The sequence below is a fragment of the Terrapene carolina genome, unplaced genomic scaffold, assembly GCF_002925995.2.
Source record: "Terrapene carolina triunguis isolate 2854851 unplaced genomic scaffold, T_m_triunguis-2.0 Scaffold310, whole genome shotgun sequence".
Lineage (NCBI taxonomy): Eukaryota > Metazoa > Chordata > Testudines > Emydidae > Terrapene > Terrapene triunguis.
The window spans coordinates 400,290-420,545 of NW_020664661.1; the positions used below are offsets into that span (position 1 = coordinate 400,290).

The 20,256-nt window shown below is 48.3% G+C and overlaps 1 protein-coding gene across 1 annotated transcript in view; it reads left to right on the forward strand.

Moving 5' to 3' along the window:
• The window catches only part of USP4 (ubiquitin specific peptidase 4), a 140,160-nt gene that overhangs the window by 72,117 nt on the left and 47,787 nt on the right, over nucleotides 1-20,256 (forward strand). Inside the window, exons 12-13 of the mRNA XM_024211357.2 lie at nucleotides 4,803-4,886; nucleotides 5,789-5,883. Coding sequence (XP_024067125.1) covers nucleotides 4,803-4,886; nucleotides 5,789-5,883 — 179 coding nt within the window. The remainder of the gene's footprint in view (nucleotides 1-4,802; nucleotides 4,887-5,788; nucleotides 5,884-20,256) is intronic.

Here is a 20,256-nt window from a genome sequence, read left to right on the forward strand (position 1 = left end):
CGCCGCTGGAACTCCCCCCAGAGTGCCGCCCGCCCGCCCCGCCGAGTGCCGTGCCGCCGGAGCGCCCCCCCTGCGGAATGCCCCGCCGCGCTCCCCCCGCCACCCCTTACCAGGTGCCGCCCCAAGCATGTGCTTGGGTGCCTGGTGCCGGCCCTGTCAGGAGTGCCACAACATGTGTTCTTTGTCAGATCTTGGGTACTTTGTATGTGGCTGAGCATGTGCTAAACAACTTGAGTAACCAGTTCTTTATTCCTGATCCAAAGTGTTTGATATGTTGAATACGAATGTCATCTAGACCAGTGGCTTTGCCATTCTTGAGGGTGTTAATTCTGGAGGTTAATTTGGTCGTTGCATACTGTGCCCCAAAATTATACGTTTCCTAGTTCTTCTTGCCACTTAAGCTGTATCTTGGGCTGTTCGTTTGGTGCCCAGTCATTTTTTAGGAGTTGTTGTGTGACCTTGTCTGCAGTAAATGTGTAGTGTTGCTCTGCTGTCCTTGGGTGGTTGTTTCCAGATGGTTAATCCATGCTTTTTACTGCTCTGGGTCATGTGCACGCTCTCAGTGAGATTCTTTTATGACTTTTGTTTTTCCTCCTTTAGTCTAGAGACCATTTTTTTGCCGAATGTGATGGTACTTTCAGTGAATGGGTCTGCTTTAAAGTTCTGCTTGCATTTTGCATACTAATCTGATAAATTGGATGTTGTTCCTGGCACATAGTTTGTTCTCCAGTCTTGTGGATTATGCTTCTTCGAGACCATGCATTGACAAACTGGTCATAATTTTCTGGTATTCGTTCAATATTTCTTACAATGGCATCGAGGTCATTGGAGAAGCTCTTCCATTTTACTTTCTTAAAATTAAAGCAGCACCAGCATTGTACTGAGTTTGGCATTACAGCTGCATTCTGGATGGCGATGGGCTGGCGCTGCACGTGTGGAATTGGGCCCAAACTAAGTTTGTGACCTGAACCAGTTATGTTGTTGCTGATAAATGCCAGATCAGGGTTGTAGCCTCATTTCCATCAGCTGCTGTTGGAAGAACTGGAGAGCTTAGGATTCTGAATTAAGTGGTGTGCATTTGGCCACAATTCAGCTAGTTCACCATTTTCATCAGTTACGCGATAGCCCCATTTGACCTTGTGACCAATGATCACCTGCGTTTTGTCACGTTCAGGGTTGTGGGCTTGTTAACTTGAATTGTTTGCACTGCAGTTTATAGACAGACACGGTGGAAATGCTACCAGTGTTTACAGTCAGGACTTCAATGTCATTGTTATCAGTCATAGATGTGTTGTTGATGACAAGATTAAGTTAGACAAAAATGGCACTGCCATATTGCTTGTGTGGTCTTTCAGTTGTCAAGTTCATCCCAAATATCCAGGGCAGTGGCTGTTAATCCCTCTCTGTGTCTCCTGGAGGCATAATATCTGGCAGTGAGAGTAAGGGCACATTTTGGCTATAAGGTCTTGTTTGGCACCCAAGAGCCCTTTGACATTTGCTGATATTATTATCAGTGCTGCCCTGATGAGGACCCTTTTGTATGATGCTGATGACTGCGTCAACCTTTAGGTACAGTTGGTCGGTTACGCTGATGACTGTGTTGCTCTGTAGGCCTAGATGTATTCTTTAGTTTTACTGTAATAGTAGGTGTTCAGCAGGATTTGCAGATTCAGAGACGCTAACGGGGACCAGTATGTGAACACTCTTGTAACTATGTTCAGTGTCATTCACCAGGTACGACGTAGCATCCTGTTTAAATGCTCAGTTTGGGAAGGCGGTGCTACAGTTTCTAATTCATTAAAACTCCTCTCCCACCTTCCATATGGGCAGTACCGCTCACTGCTCCCCTAGATGGGAATGTTCAGAGGCCCTCAGAGAAGAAAGGCAACTCATCAGTAACTGTTGTTCTTTGAGCGTTGCCTCTGCTCATTCACAATACCTTCCTGTATTCCCTTTTACTTCAGAGTTCTCCATGTAAATGGGTCTCTGCAGTTCAGGAGAAGGAATGAAGGTGATGGGGCTGGTGTGCTCCCTTACATAATCTCGTGTGCTGAACATTTGGTACCAGAAGGGGGTGTGCATGCATTTCCTGACAACAATGCTTTTGAAGAGGGTTCTGAAGGTTGATGCTGGATGGGAGGGGCCTCAGGTGTGTCTGCTTGCACAGAGGAGACTCTTGAATGACAGTTTCTGGTAAGTGACCTCTTTCCTCTGATATGTCACTGGCATGGTGCATGTTGACTTGTCCCTTGGAGCAGGAATCAGGAAGTGGGCAATGTAGTAGGAAGAGAGCCTGAGACATAAGCCCGTGTATCAGAGGCTTGCTATGAGGCAGGACCTGCTCACAGAATCTGGCAAGAACAGGGCTGATATTGCAGAAATACACATTCCTAAGAAGTGCTAAGCACAGAGTACTCACGCAAACATCATCCCGATATCAAGTGGTACCAGAACATCCCGATATTAAGGATGGTACAAAAACATTCCATAAGGATAACAGGAACACGCTGACCCCTACTAAAAGATAAGGTCAGAATGACAATATGTAATAAAGATGATTTGATTGAACCAACATGTACAAGGTGATAACTAGCCACATCGGGGGGCAGTAACTATGTCAGAGGTAGTACATAATTTGTTTGTATTAGGGTATAAAGATGTATCTCAGAGGGAGTATCTTTGTCCAGAGGGGGGAATGGAAAGTCTGCCATTCACTGAGCTGCATTCTTGTCATGGGCATACATGTCTTACTATCCTTGTAGTCTCTACCAGGTTACCATGCTTTGTCAACAATAAACCTGGCCTGGTGCCTTTGTACCTTAAGGATCTTGTGGTCATTGGGCAGTTCGCTTGAGGTCTGCTGTGATGGCTGTCTGCGCAAAGCTGGGGCAGCACACGGGGAGAACACACACACACACACACACGGCCGAACATCTAATCACAGGCAGGAGACAGCTATTGCATGAGCTGAATAACATTTTTTTTGTACAGAAAAGCTCAATTCATGTGGTGGCATGGGAGTGGGGCACTCAGTGCTGGAAGGCCGTGGTGGGCTGCAGGTGCCTGATGCCGGTAGGCTCTGGTAGTGTTGATTGGCTCCCGAGGGGTTAGTGCTTGCTTGGAGAGCCTACCATTCCTGGGATGAGGAGGATGGAGACTAGTGGAAGGCCTTGAGCGGAAGTGAGGGGAGAGCTTGACTCCTGGCGTTAGTCTCAACTTGTCTCTTCTTCTCATATCCGGAAAATATTTATTCCTCTCTGCAAAGTATTCCCAGTGGCCATAGGAAATCTCTAGTTTTAGCCAGTGCCTATGTGATATCCTTATGGGAGTTAGATAGTTCTGGAGAAATGATTTGCAGGAAGACACATTGGTTAACTCCAATTTACATGAGGTATAGTAGAAATCCAGCCAACCTGACCGTGGCTTCCTCCTTTCCTGGTGTGTGCTTTAGATCGGGGTGGGCAAACTGTGGGCTGGATCCAGCCCACCAGCTGTTTTAAGCCGACCCTCGAGCTCCCTCTGTGGAGCGGGCCTTGCCCTGCTGTGGCGCTCCAGCCGGGGAGCAGGGTCGGGTGCAGCTCCCGGAAGCCGTGGCATGGCCCCCCTCTGGTGCTCCTGCCAGGGAGCAGGGTCGGGGGCCGCTCCATGCAGCTCCCGGAAGCCCCGGCATGGTCCCCCTCCGGCTCCTACGCACTCCAAATGCCCCGCTCTAATGGCCCCCTCCGGTGCTCCAATGGGAGCTGCAGGGGCGGTGCCTGCGGATGGGACAGCATGCAGAGCCGCCTGGCCGCGCCTCCACATAGGAGCCGGAGAAGGAACATGCAACTGCTTCCAGGAGCCGCTTGAGGTAAGCACCGCCTGGAGCCTGCACCCCTGAGCCTTCCCCTGCACCCCAACCCCCTGCCCTAGCCCTAATGCCCCTCCCACCCTCCAAACCCCTCGATCCAAGCCCGGAGCACCCTCCTGCACCCCAAACACCTCATCCCCAGCTCCACCTCAGAGCCTGCACCCCCAGCTGGAGCCTGCACCCCTTCCCACACCCCAACCCCCTGCCCCAGCCCAGAGCACCCTCCTATTACCCCAAACGCCTCATCCTCAGCCCCACCCTAGAGCCCGCATTCCCAGCCTGTGCCCTCACACACACCCTCATTCCCCCAGCCCAGAGCCCCCTCCCGCACCTGAACTTCTCATTTCTGGCCCCACCCCAAACCAGAGCCCTCACCCCAACCCCAATTTGGTGAGAATTCATGGCCCGCCATACAATTTCTATTCCCAGATATGGCCCCTGGGCCAAAAAATTTGCCCACCCCTGCTTTAGATGCATAAAGTCAAAACCTTCTGGGAGAGTTTCTCTAGGATGGTACCTTTTGCAATGTTAATTGCAATATCCAGTGGCTGGAAATGGAAGCAATTCAGAGAGCAAATAAGGCACAGATTTTTCAACAGTAAGGGTATTTAACCATTGGAACAGCTTTTTGGGGCAGTGTGGTGGATTGTTCCATCACTTGAAATCAAGATTGGATGTCTTTCTAAAAGTTCCACCCCAAGTTATTGGACGAGACAGAGGAATTGCTGGGTGAAATTCTGTTATCTGTGCTGTGGCTGTCTGGGCTTCAAATCTTTAAATCTGAGCCTGAGACACTGAAGACAGCCAAGTGTGACTGGAAACCCCACTTGCCATAGAATTCTCTGCTTTTAAGATGTCAGGACTAACGAATGGCCAAACTCCCATTTGCTAACGTTCTGCTCCATGCTTGGATTTATTTTGCCTCATGTAAGTTTAACGTTCTCTCTGTTTCCAGTATCGGGTAGTTGTGCCAATGATGGGGGCTGTATCAGACCTGTGTGAAGCTCTTTCCAAACTCTCCAAGATCCCTGCAGAAAATGTAAGACCAAGCACACACAATAATTTTGCTAATAAATGTGTTCTTTCTTTTTAAAGCATTTTATTATTGGAAAAACTTTGAAATGAACAATAAGCAAAGAGGAGCAAAATAGTAACTAAGCATTAACTAATTGGACTAATACATAACTCCTTGCTTGCCTGAATTCTAAAAAGAAAGCCATGACACAGGCAAGCCCTGTTCACTTTGATACCTCCATTATAATAATGACAGTAATAATGGTTTTAAAAAGGGGATGTGTGTGTGAGGGAAGAGAGAGAAAAATGACTGCCACTACCATTGCAACTTCTCTTAGTTTATCCTTTTTGCCCCTGATATTACTACTTTGGGGGTATCTATTCCTTAGAAACCTCCTTAGTAGCAACAGGAAATGGGATGTGCTTTATCTTTCTTAAGAAGTGAATAATTTTATTGCCCATTAAAACATCAGGCTTGAAACCTGTGGTTCGTGGGAAGTTGTCTGGATTCCCATGTATATAACTTGTTACCTCATGCCAGTTCAGAGGATTAGTTCAGTTCCTTTGTAGTTATTAAGTGTTCGGTTATCTCTGTCTTACATCCCAGCCTGTTGGGCCTTGATGCACTGGGATGTATAATGATATCTTCACAGGAGAGTGGCCACTGTGCTTGACGTGAAGCCACTGGGAGCTGCAGGTACTCAATGCCTCTGAAAAATCAGGCCCAATTGTTGTTCTCTGCCTCATTGGTCTGATTAGATTCAGTTAATAGTATGTCGGATCAACCATAAGGTGTCACTATAGAGCCTCCATCAACACTTTGGTGATGTGTACATTAAAAATGTCTGAGAGAGAAAAATGAGGAACTGTTTCTAGAATTGTGAATTATTTTAGTTTGTCTAACTGTCTCTAACTTCACTCTTTTAGATGGTGGTGACAGATGTTTATAATCACCGATTCCACAAAATTTTCCAAATGGATGAAGGGTTAAGTCACATCATGCCAAAAGACAACATCTTTGTGTGAGTAACCATCTCTTTGGAAAGTGCAGTGTTGAGAAGAATGTGCTAGGAGATGAGATTTTGGGCTTCTGTATATAAAAGCTGAAATCTTTTTTCCAACCCCCAGCCTGCCTGTAGGTTGTCCTTCATGTAGTGGCTGCTCTTTGGCCCTATGCCTTTAGCTAGGAGCTAGCTGGGCAGTCTGGGGGCACCGTTCTCATGCTTGTCCTCTCAGTGGATATGCTTTATTTCCAGTAGTGATCACAGTGTGCTAAGTGCTTTCCTAATATAAGTCAAGGTCTCTATTCTGAGGAGCTCTTAAGTCTGAGTGATTATTTTCTAGTCACTTTGTGCTTATGTTCTATAATTTATAGGGATGCTGCCAACTTATTTTGATCTTCTGTTACTTATTTGTCTTGCTGTAATGCTTTTGAGTCTTCAACAGAATTTGTGGCTCCCTTGTGCTGGGTGCTGTACATATACGAAGTAAGAGACAGTCTCTGCCCCAAGGAGGTTACAGTCTAAATAGACAAAGGGTGGAAGAAAGGAAGTAGTATTACCCCCATTTTGTAGATGAAGAATTGAGGCAGAGAGAGAAAGCGACTTACCCAAGGTCACATAGGAAGTGAGACAGACGTGGGAATTGAACCTAGAGTCCTTAAGGCAGTTCCTTAACCACAAGACCATTCTTCCTCTTTGTCTAAAAAAATGGATTTTAGTCTGAGGCTTTGTTTTAGAAAGCTGTTTTGTTGCCTTTGCTGGTGTAAAGTCAGGTGTTCGTTTCCTGTGAAGCAGCTGATATGTCATTCAAGGATGATCACTGCATGACATTGCAGTCTTGTGCTGTCCTGTCACTCTAGTTGTTGTGGCATTGTCATTGAGTAGTAGTACCAGAGTTTCCAAAAAGCTCTCAGTATGTTATTTCCTGCAGCTGTAATTGTGAACTTCGTCATTGTGGGACAAGTTACAATTATTTGGAAGAACATTTGGATTCTGTGTAGTTTGTTCCTTGTGATTGACATGTTGTGGGGTAGAAAGCAGTGTCTTCAGTTATTGAGTGCCAAGTTATATAATCCCCCAGGGTATGTCTACACTACGAGAGTAGTTCGATTTTAGTTAAATCGAATATGTGCAATCGATATTAGAAAGTCGAACGTGTGTGTCCACACTAAGGACAGTAATTCGACTTTGTCAGTCCACACTACCAGGGAAAGCGTCGACATTGGAAGCAGTGCACTGTGGGCAGCTATCCCACAGTTCCCGCAGTCCCCGCTGCCCATTGGAATTCTGGGTCGAGCCCCCAATGCCTTCTGGGTAAAAAAATGTGGCGAGGGTGCTTTTGGGTAACTGTCGGCATCCGTCAGTCACTACCGCCCTCCCTCCCTCCCTGAAAGCGCCGGCGGGAAATCAGTTCGCGCACTTTTAGATCAGTGACAGCGCGGACGCCACAGCACTGCGATCATGGATCCCGCTGCGACCATCGCTGCAGTTGTGGCCGTTCTCAACGCCTCGCAGCTTATCATACACCTTTCCCTGAGGCAGATGCAGAGAAATCAGGCGAGGAGGCTACGGCACCGCCGTGAGGGCCTGAAGTCGGAGAGTAGCACAGAGCTGTCAGAAACCACGACCCCCAGCGCCCAGGACATCACGGTGGCAATGGGGCATGTGGATTTTGTTGAACGGCGATTCTGGGCCCGGGAAACAAGCACGGACTGGTGGGACCGCATAGTGCTTCAGGTCTGGGATGAATCCCAGTGGCTGCGAAACTTTCGCATGCGGAAGGGGACTTTCCTCGAACTTTGTGACTTGCTGTCCCCTGCCCTGAAGCGCAAGGACACCCGCATGCGAGCAGCCCTGACTGTCCAGAAGCGAGTGGCCATAGCACTCTGGAAGCTTGCAACGCCGGACAGCTACCGGTCAGTCGCGAACCACTTTGGCGTGGGCAAATCTACCGTGGGGGTTGTTGTCCTGCAAGTAGCCAAGGCAATCGTCAAGGTACTGCTGTCAAAGGTAGTGACCCTGGGAAACGCGCAGGCCATCATAGATGGCTTCGCCGCGATGGGATTCCCAAACTGCGGTGGGGCTATAGATGGGACTCACATCCCTATCCTGGGACCGGGCCACCAGGCCAGCCAGTACATCAATAGAAAGGGGTACTTTTCAATGGTGCTGCAAGCACTGGTGGACCATCGGGGACGGTTTACAAACATCTACGTCGGATGGCCGGGCAAGGTTCATGACGCTCGCGTGTTCAGGAACTCTGGTCTGTTTAGACGGCTGCAGGAAGGTATTTACTTCCCGGACCACAAGATAACTGTTGGGGATGTGGAGATGCCTACAGTGATCCTCGGGGACCCAGCCTACCCGCTAATGCCCTGGCTCATGAAGCCCTATACTGGCGCCCTGGACACTGAAAAAGAACTACCGGCTGAGCAAGTGCAGAATGGTGGTGGAGTGTGCTTTTGGCCGTCTCAAGGGGAGATGGAGAAGCTTACTCACTCGCTGTGATCTCAGCGAAACCAATATCCCCATCGTTATTGCAGCTTGCTGTGTGCTCCACAATCTGTGTGAGAGCAAGGGGGAGACCTTTATGGCGGGGTGGGAGGTTGAGGCAAATAGCCTGGCTGCTGATTACGCCCAGCCAGACATCCGGGCGATTAGAAGAGCCCAGCGGGACGCGCTGTGCATCCGGGAGGCTTTGAAAGCCAGTTTCAAGGCTGAGCAGGGTACCCAGTGACTTTTAAGTTTGTGGACACAGAAGCAGAACTTGCCCCCGTTTCTTTACCCAGTTGCCGTCGACTATCCTCTCCAATCACATACCCCCTTCACCCCCTTCCCAAAAAATAAAATCTGTTCTGTTTTGTTAATGGACACCATTGTCTTTATTACTGTTTTCGCGGGAATGTTTTAAACCTGGGACGCAGACTGTGGCGGGGGGCGGGTTTAGTGTTGTGATGCAAATGATGCTTCTAAACTCCAGGAATGACAGGCTCCGCGGTGGTGGACTGGTTGTTTCAACGGAGCCTGCCAGCCCTCCTGGCCGGGACTGCGTGTATGTGTCGGCTATGTGACTGTCTTGCAGGGGGAGGAGGGTTACAGATCCCCTGCTGCGCGGCTCTGTGATCCAGGGTAAGGACCGCTGCATAAGATCTGTAACTGCCCTCCCCCGCCACCAAGTCACAGAGCAACACCACCACCCCCCACCACACAGAACATGAAAACCACCTCCCAGACTGACCAGGATAACTAGTCACTGCACTGTATATGTGCCCTGCTGCTGCACCTGCCCCCTGCTAAAGGTGACTGTCCTGTCCAATGACCAAGCCCCTTCCCCCCCCTTCAGACAGACTCCCCTCCAAAAGAAGAGGATGGAAACAGAAATGAACAGAAACGTATTCTTTATTAACAACCGCACATGGAACGGGGGCGTGAAACTTGGACGGGGTCTTGTGTGAGGCGGGTAGGAAAGGACTTTTCAAATTTTGGGGAATGAGAGCCTTCTAGTGGTAGAGCAGTCCGCAGGGGTGGAGTGAAATTTTTCACGGCCCCTTCCACCCCTCCGTGTTTGGACTTTGGGTGAGGGGGGTATGGGACTTGGTGGCGGGGCAGGGCAGTTACAGAGAGACTGCAGCGGGGCTCTCTCCTCCTGCCTCCGGTCCTGCAGAACATCCACAAGGCTGCGGAGCGTGTCCGTTTGCTCCCTCATTAGTCCAAGCAGCGTTTGAGTAGCCTGCCTGTCCTCCTGTCGCCACCTCTCCTCCCGTTCAATGTTTGCCCGGTGCATTTGGGACAAGTTCTCCCTCCACTGTGTCTGCTGGGCTGCCTGTGCTCGGGAGCATCCCATTAGTTCAGCAAACATGTCTTCCCATGTCCTCTTCTTCCTCCTCCTAATGTGCGCTAGCCTCTGGGCAGATGTGGCTGTGGGAATTGGAAAAAGGGAGTGAATTCCTGAGACAGAGCAATGTATCTGTGAACAGAGAACATAGTCTTTCTCTGTGAACAAGACCATGCAGAGCACCTATCACACGCGCACTGAGGACAAGGTCGAATTTTCGGCCCTCGCCTACCGTGCCTGTGGTCTTGCTGTGGCGAGCTGAGGAGCAGGGCTGGACACCGGACTTTGTCTAGCTGGCAAACATGGTAAGCCGTAGACTTGTGGCCGCTTAAAACTTTAAGAGTGGCACTGGCCTCCTTTCACATAGAAAGCAATGCGAGTCTCTGCTGGCAGCAATCCTGCAAGCATGAACTCTGGCCCTGTCCCACCCCCTCGCGGCTGTAAACCGCGTGGCTGTAAACCGGCGGTTGCAGTTCTGTAAAGGGACGGGCAAGCAGTCCCAATACTAACTTTCCCCTACCTAATTCACAGCAGGGAGTCATGCCAGACATCACCCTCCTGAAGGTCTCGGAGAGCCAGAAGGAGAAGATGCTCCGGGACAGCCTGCAGAAACCGGGGCCATTTGCTGCACTGCTCTGCAAGGCCATGATCCCGGAGTACCTGCTGGCGTTGTGGCAGGGAAACGTGTCCTACCACGGGGGGCCTAATAAGCTCTCCCTGCCCAGGAACCTGCTGATGAGGCTGGAAAAACACCTGCAGGAGGTGTATGAGGAGTTCTCCCCGGAGGATGTCGCCTCTATCCCCGGTTACATTGACCAGTTCTTGGCTTAGGTGCCCTTGGAGGGACAAATGACTGCAGGGTTTTGGGCACTATAATCATGAAGCGGACATTGTGCAATTTTTTGAAAATGGTTCGGACTATATATTGAGGCGCCCAAAGACAGACTAATCATGATACACTTTGCACTGATTCCCCTTTTGTTTGACTTTCCTGTTTACATGTTTTGAAGCACTTTACCCACTGTTAATATTTTCAATCTTCCTGTTTTGTTGCAAATAAATGTTTACATGTTTTAAAGCACTTTAGCTACTGTTAATATTTTAAATATGCCAGTTATGTTGTAAATAAATGTTTAGATATTTAAAACACTTACTGCTTGATCCTTCCCCTGAATCTGTGTCTGGGGTAACGGCGGGGGACGGTTGGTAGGGGATCTCTGTCAGGGTGATGAAGAGCTCCTGGCTGTCGGGGAAATCAGCGGTGCCAGCGCTGTCGACTGCCTCGTCCTCCTCATCTCCTTCTTCATCTTCCCCGTCCGCTAACATGTCGGAGGAACCGGCCGCGGACAATATCCCATCCTCAGAGTCCACGGTCAGGGGTGGGGTAGTGGTGGCGGCCGCACCTAGGATGGAATGCAGTGCCTCGTAGAAACGGGATGTGTGGGGCTGGGATCCAGAGCGTCCGTTTGCCTCTTTGGTCTTCTGGTAGCCTTGTCTCAGCTCCTTGATTTTCACGCGGCACTGCGTTGCATCCCGGCTGTAGCCTCTCTCTGCCATGGCTTTAGAGATCTTCTCATAGGTCTTTGCATTCCGTCTTTTGGAGCGCAGCTCGGAAAGCACGGACTCATCTCCCCACACAGCGATGAGATCCAAGACTTCCCGATCCGTCCATGCTGGGGCCCTCTTTCTATTGGATTGCACGGCCATCTCTGCTGGAGAGCTCTGCATCGTTGCCACTGCTGCCACTGCTGCTGAGCTCGCCACGGTGTCCAAACAGAAACTGCGCTTCAAACTGCCCAGACAGGAAAAGGAATTCAAATTTTCCCGGGGTGTGGCTGGTCAGAGCATCCGAGCTCGGACTGCTGTCCAGAGCGTCAACAGAGTGGTGCACTGTGGGATAGCTCCCGGAGCTATTAGCGTCGATTTCCATCCACACCTAGCCTAATTCGATATGGCCATTTCGAATTTAGCGCTACTCCTCTCGTTGGGGAGGATTACAGAAATCGATTTAAAGAGAGCTCTATGTCGAACTAAATGGCTTCCTGGTGTGGACGGGTGCAGGGTTAATTCGATATAACGGCGCTAAATTCGACATAAAAGCCTAGTGTAGACCAGGCCCCAAATTACTAAAATGTATAGTCTAGAAAAACAAGAAATAGTAGGCCAAATCTTAATAATTATGTCTCTTAATACCAACTCAGGGATATCATTCCCACGGTTTTAGTCACACATGGTCCTTTTTATGCCTCTGGACAGTGGTTCTCAACCCAGGGATCCACGGACTAAGTTTGAGGTCTGCGAAAGACTTAGACTGAAAACTGACTGAACAGAATTCAACTCAACAATAGATTTCCAAGGGGGTCTGCACCTCCATTTGAAATTTCCAAAGGGGGCTGCAAATGAAAAAAGGTTGAAAATCACTATCTTAGGGGACACCAGGATTGAAGACAAGCAAAACAGTCGCAGTTATTAACTATGACTATTTCCTTATTAAAGAAAGGAAAATATAAACAAAACGCAAACAACATGCAATGGTTACTTCAGTTACCGTTGCTTCTCTATGACTCTGTGGACAGCTTTTAATAGAGATTACACTTTAGAGAATGGGTCTGCACTTGGATGGGACACTTTTATGTAGGTAAACTACAGCCAAGGTTCATTAGTCCCAAAATCAATACTCAGTCCTTTCCGTGTGTCATAAATAACTGAAAAAGTTTATACATGGCAAAGGGTAGGTAAGTCCTGCCTGGTTTATTATGGATAAGCTAAATAGTTTATAAATACTCACTTTTTCCAATCTTAATTAATTGTTATATGCAGTGCTGTTGTAGCTATGTCAGTCCCAGGATATTAGACAGACAGTGTGGGTGAGGTAATAGCTTTTATTGAACCAACTTCAATAACTAGTGCTAACTACTTATGCTAAACTATCTGTTCGACCTTGTATTTAGCTGGGACATCTGAGTACCTTTCCCAGACCTCAGGAAGAGCTTTGTGTATCTTGAAAGCTTGTCTTTCTCGCCAACTGAAGTTGGTTCAATAAAAGATATTACCTCACTCACCTTGTCTCTCTAATCTTAACTAAGTCCTATGGGGGGGGGGGGGAGGAAGAGTATTTAAATCAGTTACTTAAAAGAAGCCATTCTAAGAATGGTCTTGTGACAAGTCGTTAATGAATATTAGGAATCTTAAATGCTATCCAAATCCCACAATTTCTGTTTATCAACTTTAGCTGGTGCTTCGAGTAGTGTCCCTTTGGGTGCTCCACTGCAGGTATACATGTGCCTCTTGAGCCCTTGACTGGAGATTTTTCTGTTAGCAGTGTTTGTTTGGCCTACACATGCATCCTCTGTATCCTGATGCCGCACACCAAGACTATATAGGGATGCGTGGGTGAGCTGCCTTCAGTTACTTCTCAACTGCTTTGGCCTGAGATGGAGCCTTAGCGTGTCTGCCTTGCGCATGCCCAGGGCCGGCTCCAGGCACCAGCCGAGCAAGCTGGTGCTTGGGGTGGCAGATTGAACGAGGCGGCATTCGGCCCAATCCTAGGGCGGCACCGCCGCCTTTTTTTGTTCCAAGAGGCGCGGAGGACGGGAGCGCCCTGCAGCAAGCCCGGCAAGGCATGCCTCGTCCTTCCCTCCCCGCCGACCGGAGCGGAGCCCTCCTGGCAGGCGGCGTGGCGCGGCGTGAGGGGCTGCATGGTAGCGCCCCGCTGTAGCCCTGGCCGCCCCCTTCTCTCTCTCTCCCGCCCGCCCGCTCCCCCCCCCCTCGGTTGGCCCTTCCCCCTGCACCCGTGCTCTGACTGCGCTGCAGGTTTTTGTGGTTTTTTTGCTTTCCCGTTCTGGCCGCCCCGTTTTTTTTTTTTTTTTGCTTGGGGCGGCCAAAAAGCCAGAGCCGGCCATTAGCGTGCCTCAGCTATTTCCTTGTGCAGTTTATCCATAGTTTTTGGTTTAGGATTAGGTAGTGAATTTAGTTGTTAGTAGATAGTTTATAGTTAGTTAGCTATGAGTAATGAGAGGATTTACTTGTTTCGTCTCCCTGTTCCTCTGGGAGCCTTATTCTCCTGGCAGGGCATGCCTGGCTTCCAAGGTTTCAAATGTTGCCTTTCTTGTTGAGAGGCTATGTCAGTAAGTGGTGGCCACTCCAAGTGTGTTGTTGCTTGGGGGAGTCCCATGTCTTCCAGAAGTGCAACTTCTGCCTGGCCTTCAAATTTGGGGCCAGGAAGAACAGGGAAATTAAACTGAGGCTGCTGCTGAGGGCACTTCAACCCACTTCTGAGTCAGGTCAGGAGACTTCCACTGTACGCCTGTCTCTGGACAAATCCAGCACCCCTTCAACAGCGGTTGCAGGTTTTCCCTAGAAAGGGGAAGGCTATGGAAGCCTCAGGGAAAGCATCAAAGAAGAGGCACTTGGCCTGTCATCATACAAAACTGATCTTGTCCTTTGTTAGATCTATGGTCTCAGAAGCCTCGACCTCTTGGCTTGGTACCATAGAGATGAAAGACTCCTCCTCTGGTACCAGTGGGGCCGGCGAGTCCCAGACCTCTAAAGAGAAACGCAGCTCAGAGATGGTACCATCTATGAGAGACCAGGAGGGCAAGGATAAGCACTTCAGGGTGGAATCATCAGTTACAGCCCGTCACTGGTACCTACCTACTGGCACCCTTGATGCCCAGTAAACCACAGCTCCAGATACCAATGGTCCCTGGGATGGTACGCTCCCAATCAGTGGTACCATCTACTTCGGCCACATTGGTACTGATCCGCCGCTCAGTACTGCAAGAATCATAGCATATCAGGGCTGGAAGGGACCTCAGGAGGTCATCTAGTCCAACCCCCTGCTCAAAACAGGAGCAATCCCCAACTAAATCATCCTAGCCAGGGCTTTGTCAAGCCGGGCCTTAAAAACCTCGAAGGAAGGAGATTCCACCACCTTCCTAGGTAACCCATTCCAGTGTACTCTAAGGACTTGTCTGAGATAGATGAACCAGAGTCCCCACTGCTCATGGGTACCAAGTGTCTCTTGGTACTGAGACCTCAATCCCCAGATTACCATCATCCTCTGGTACCATAGGACTCTCCACCCTTTTCTGTTGGTGCCTCTCCCCCCTCATTGGGAGGATATTGAGGAGAATAAGGGAGACTTCCATTCAGTCTCTATCCCTGTACAGGGTTCTCCTATGTATCTGTGTAGGAACCTGTTTTTTGACATTCACAGAGAAGATCCTTGTGCATGACAACAAGGGTGGTGGGATCCCTAGACTGCACATTGCCAGCAATTTGCCAGACCACGAACAGCTATACGTTGTACAGTCATCAACTCCCACCATTAATGAGGCGTTCCTGGACTCAGCTAACACTGTGTGGCAAACACCCACTACCATTGTAAAGGGACAGATAAGAAATATTATATTCCCCCTCAGAATTTTTCTTCTCCAGCCCTCCACCTCACTCCCTGGTGGTGCGTGCGGTAAATGAGAGGTGTAAGCAACCCTACTCCAGATCTACCCTGTAAGGACCAAAAGAGGCTAGACCTTTTTGGATGGAAATCTTATTCATCCATGACCCTGCAATTTCAGATCACAAACTATCAGGCGATCATTACTAAATATAATTTTACAAGCTATAATAAATTTACTGAAATTTCTTCCACAGGGAAACATAGGGAACAATTTCAGTCCATCTTCTCACTTTTCAAGTGTCCTTGGAGGCCACAGACAACACTACCAGGTCCATCTTCAAAGCAGTTGTTATAAGCAGGGTGGTGACTCTGGCAGCTATAATCCCTTCAGTAGAGGCAGGTGATTGGTTTTCAACCTTTGACCTACAAGACAACTATTTCCATATAGCAAGACACCCATCACAGAGGAAAAACGTACATTTTACTATAGGGCAGGATCATTTTCAGTACTGAGTACTTCCGTTCGGCCTCTCGCTGGCTCCACAGGTGTTCTCAAAGTTCCTGGTGGTGTAGTGGCTGCTTACTTCTGATGAGAAGAGATTCTAGTCTTCCTGTACCCTGACAAATCGCTGCTCAAAGGCTGATTTTATGAAGCAGTGCTGTCTTCTGCTTTCTCTTTTTCAGGAATTGGGTTTACATCTAAATGCAAGAAAATCCACAATTAGCCCCTGTACAGAAAATACAGTTGATAGGAGCATACTTGGATTCATTGGTAGATCCTACCTTTCCCACAAACAGGTTCATAACTTTGTCAGGTCTGGTCAGGACATTTCAAGGAAGTCCTTGAACTACAATAAGGAACTGTCTACAGCTCCTGGGACACATGGCAGTTTGCACCTTCATGACCGACCATGCAAAGCTATCCCTCTGCTGCTTTCATGGCTGGCTCAGAATGAATGACTTATTCACTATCCAGAGACACTTGTGACAGACAGGTCACAGTTCCCCTATAGATGAGGAACTCCCTAGACTGGTGGAAAAGAATTAGCCCAGCGTTTGTGCAGGCATCCCTTTCATTCACCTAGCTCCAGCAACAACCATAACAGATGAATCACTGTTGGGATAGGGTTATCTCAGTGCCCTCACCACTCAGGGCAGATGGCCACCTCAGGAAACCAGTCTCCATGTCAGCCTGCTAGAACTTGGGGCAGTCAGGAACATTTGCTTTCATTTCTTACCCCTCACTGGGGCAAATCAGTCAGGATCATGACAGACAATGTGACCTGCATGTTCTATATCAACAAACAGGGAGGAGCAAGATCCCTCTCCCTGTGCGCCAAAACTATGAAACTGTGGAACTGGTGTATAACCCATCAGATCCAATCTTTCAGCCGTCTGTCTCCCAGGCATTCAGAATGCCACAGTGGACATTCTCAGTAGGCGCATCTCCTAGGACTACGAATGGGAGTTGGTCTTTCAGAGTTTCTAGTGTGTTTCAAAGGTGGGGATTTGTACAGGTGGATCTCTTTTCCATGTCCAAGAACAATAAGTGTCCTCTATTCTGCTCAAGAGGACGCTAGCCACCACCCTTGGACGAAGGGTCTGGTCTAAGAATTTCCTCCAACACAACTAATACTAAGGGTGCTAAACAAGATCAGACAAGACAAAGCTATGGTTATCTTTACAGTACTGATCTGGCTGATATATGCTTGGCACTCTTACCTACTCCACCTGTGCGTCCAGTTGTCGTTCAAATTTCTGACCTTTTCCCATCTCCTTTCCCAGGGTGCAGATCATGTGTTTCACCCCATCATAGGGGTTCTCCACCTCAGAGCATGTTTCCTCACTGGTTCGCAGGGTTAGAATCTTCCTGCTCTGCAGAAGTGCAGCAGGTGTTACTGAACAGTAAAAAGGAGTCCCAAATTACTTACCTGCAGAAATCTGAGATGCTACCATTGGTGTCATTGTCACTGACTTGTGCTTGAATCTGTATTGCTATGTCATCCAGGATTACCTGTTGGATCTAAAGAAATCAGGGTTGTCAGCTTGACTAAGGTTCAATTGGCTGCAATATCAGCGTTTAATCCTCCAGTAGAAAGGGTATACATATTTACTCATCCTATGTCATTAAGGTTTATTAAGGGTTTTGGGAATCTCTACTCTCCAGATTAGGACCCCGCTCCAATTTGGGACTCAGTGTGGTACTTAAATATCTCACAAGACCTCTATTTGAACCAGTGGCAATGTGCATAACTCATCTATGAAGATGGCGTTTTTAGTAGCTATCACATTGGCCCATAGGGTTAGAGAAATTGGGGCCGTGATGGCAGGTCCCCCTTTACAGTGTTCTTCAAGGACAAGGTATCTTTATGCCCATGCCCTAAATTCTTACCTAGGGTACTATTGGAATTTCATCTTAACCAGTGTTTTTGTCCAAAACTGCATAAGTCTCAACAGGAAACCTGTTTTCATATCTTAGATGTTAGAAGGGTGTTGGCCTTCTACCTAGGTAGAATCAAACAATTTTGGAAGGCACTTAGACTGTTTCCATCGCAGACAGATCCAAGGGATCCACAATATCTCCCCAGAAAGTGTTGAGGTGTATCTCTGGGTGTATTATTGTTTGTTACAATATAGTCTCCCACCAGTGGTGTTCATCTCCCCCTCCAGAGGTGATAGCTCATTCTACCAGATCACAGGCAACATCCACAGAATTACTCAAGAACATTCCAGCATCTGAGATATGTAGGGCTACTACATGGGCTTCAGTACACATTTTCTAAACACTATGCCTTAATCCATGCCGCCAGATCCAATGCAGCACTTGGTAATGCGGTGCTATCTTCAGTTCTGGACTCAATTCCAAATCTCCCTTCTCCCTTTGGGATACTGCTCGGGAATCACCTGAAGTGGAGCACCCACAGGAACACTACTTGAAGAAGAGGTTTAAGATGTGTGTTTTGTGGGTGCTCCACTACCTGCCCTCCTTCCCCTCTGCTTTGGACTGTTCTCTTAGGACATTAGGAGAGAGAAAGGGAACTGAGGGTGGTCTGCTTGCATAGCCTGTATAGTCTGGTGTGTGGTATAAGGAAACATAGGAGCATGTGCAGGCTGAACAGATACTGCTAACAGAAGATCTCTGATCGAGGGCTTGAGAGGCACATGCACACCAGAAGTGGAGCACCCATAGGGACACATCTCGAAGAACTGCAGTTACTGCACAAGGTGAGTAACCCCTTTGTATACTCATTTTCCTTAACGTTAAATGAATGAAGATTTTAGAGTGCCTATAAAAGAAAACTCTGTCTGGGTTTAAACAAAGTCTTTTTCTTTGGAAAGGAAAGGGATGAAAAGGCCAATTGTTATGGCTTAATTTAAGCTCTTGGTTAACACCATCCCTAAACATTCCTGCAAAATCTGTTGCTTGTGGTAAAATTCATCTGTAAATCAGAATAAAACAAGGTGAAATAGCCTTGATGATAAACCAGGTGCTACATATCACTTCTCTTTGAAATCCTAGAGAAGAATATGTTTAGGTCCCTTAACACAGGGGAGGTTTCTCCCTCTTGAGAAGATAGTTCACCTACAAGTCGCCATTAAACACTCCAACCAAACTCTCAATCTTTCTAACATTACATAAAATAAACTATATAGAATACTAAAACAAAATTGTGCTCCAAACTGAAAGTATACAGGGCAGTCTGGACTGACAGGTCTCCAGTTCCTTCTTACCGCCACATGGTCTCAGTCAGAATCCTCCGTGTCTGCTTTGATCTTCCTTTGCTGTGAATGTATGAATAAATTTAAATACTTTGTATTAGTTTAGTGTTTTTATAGTTATCACAATACATTTAGTTCACCCCACCTTGCAGTGCTTCTCCCTGCAAAGGGGGACTATAGCAAAAGTTCTGGGGTTCAAGAACTGTATCTCCCACCCCCCTTCCTTCTCCATTAGTGACAACCACCAGGGCTGCCTTTATTGTCTTGGGGAGGCTCATATTACCACCAAGTGCAGCATCTTCCACTCCTTTTCTCTCTGAATTCATGAGCTCCATCTGCAGAAGCACCTCATGGAGCAGGCCATGACACCCCATTCGGATTCAGACTCTGGAGATCACCCTGTAAAAGGGGTTCAGAAGGTGAGCAGCACCCCTCTGAGCATGAGCTCCAGAGTTGAGGCAAAATCTCTTTAAGTCTAAGGCCTGGTCTACACTACGAGTTTAGGTCGACTTTAGCTGCGTTAAATCGAATTAAGCCTGGACACGTTCACACGACGAAGCCCTTTCTTTCGACTTAAAGGGCCCTTTAAACCGGTTTCTTTACTCCACCTCCGACGAGGGGATTAGCGATAAAATCAGCCTTAAGGGGTCGGAATTGGGGTAGTGTGGACGGAATTCGACGTTATTGGCCTCCGGGAGCTATCCCACAGTGCTTCATTGTGACCGCTCTGGACAGCACTCTCAACTCAGATGCACTGGCCAGGTAGACAGGAAAAGCCCCGCGAATGTTTGAATTTCATTTCCTGTTTGCTCAGCGTGGAGAGCACAGGTGACCATGCAGAGCTTATCAGCACAGGTAACCATGATGGAGTCCCAGGATCGCAAAAGAGCTCCAGCATGGACAGAACGGGAGGTACGGGATCTGCTCGCCATATGGTGAGACGAATCACTGCTGGCTGAACTCCGAAGCAGTAAACGAAAAGGCAAAATATTAGAAAAGGTCTCCAAGGCCATGAAGGACAGAGGCCATAACAGGGATGCACAGCAGTGCCGCGTGAAAATTAAGGAGCTAAGGCAAGCCTACCACAAAGCCAGAGAAGCAAACGGAAGGTCCGGGGCAGAGCCGCAAACATGCCGCTTCTACGCGGAGCTGCATGCCATTCTAGGGGGTGCAGCCCCAACCGTGTGCTATGACTCCCTCACTGGAGAAACACACAGGGAAGCGGGTTCGGGGTACGAGGAAGATGAGGATGGAGAAAATGTAGATAGCTCACAGCCGCAAGGAAGCGGAGAAACCGGTTTCCCCAACAGCCAGGATATGTTTATCACCCTGGACCTGGAACCAGTAACCCCCGAACTCACCCAAGGTGTGCTCCCAGACCCTGAGGGCACACAGGGGACCTCTGGTGAGTGTACCTTTGTAAATATTACACATGGTT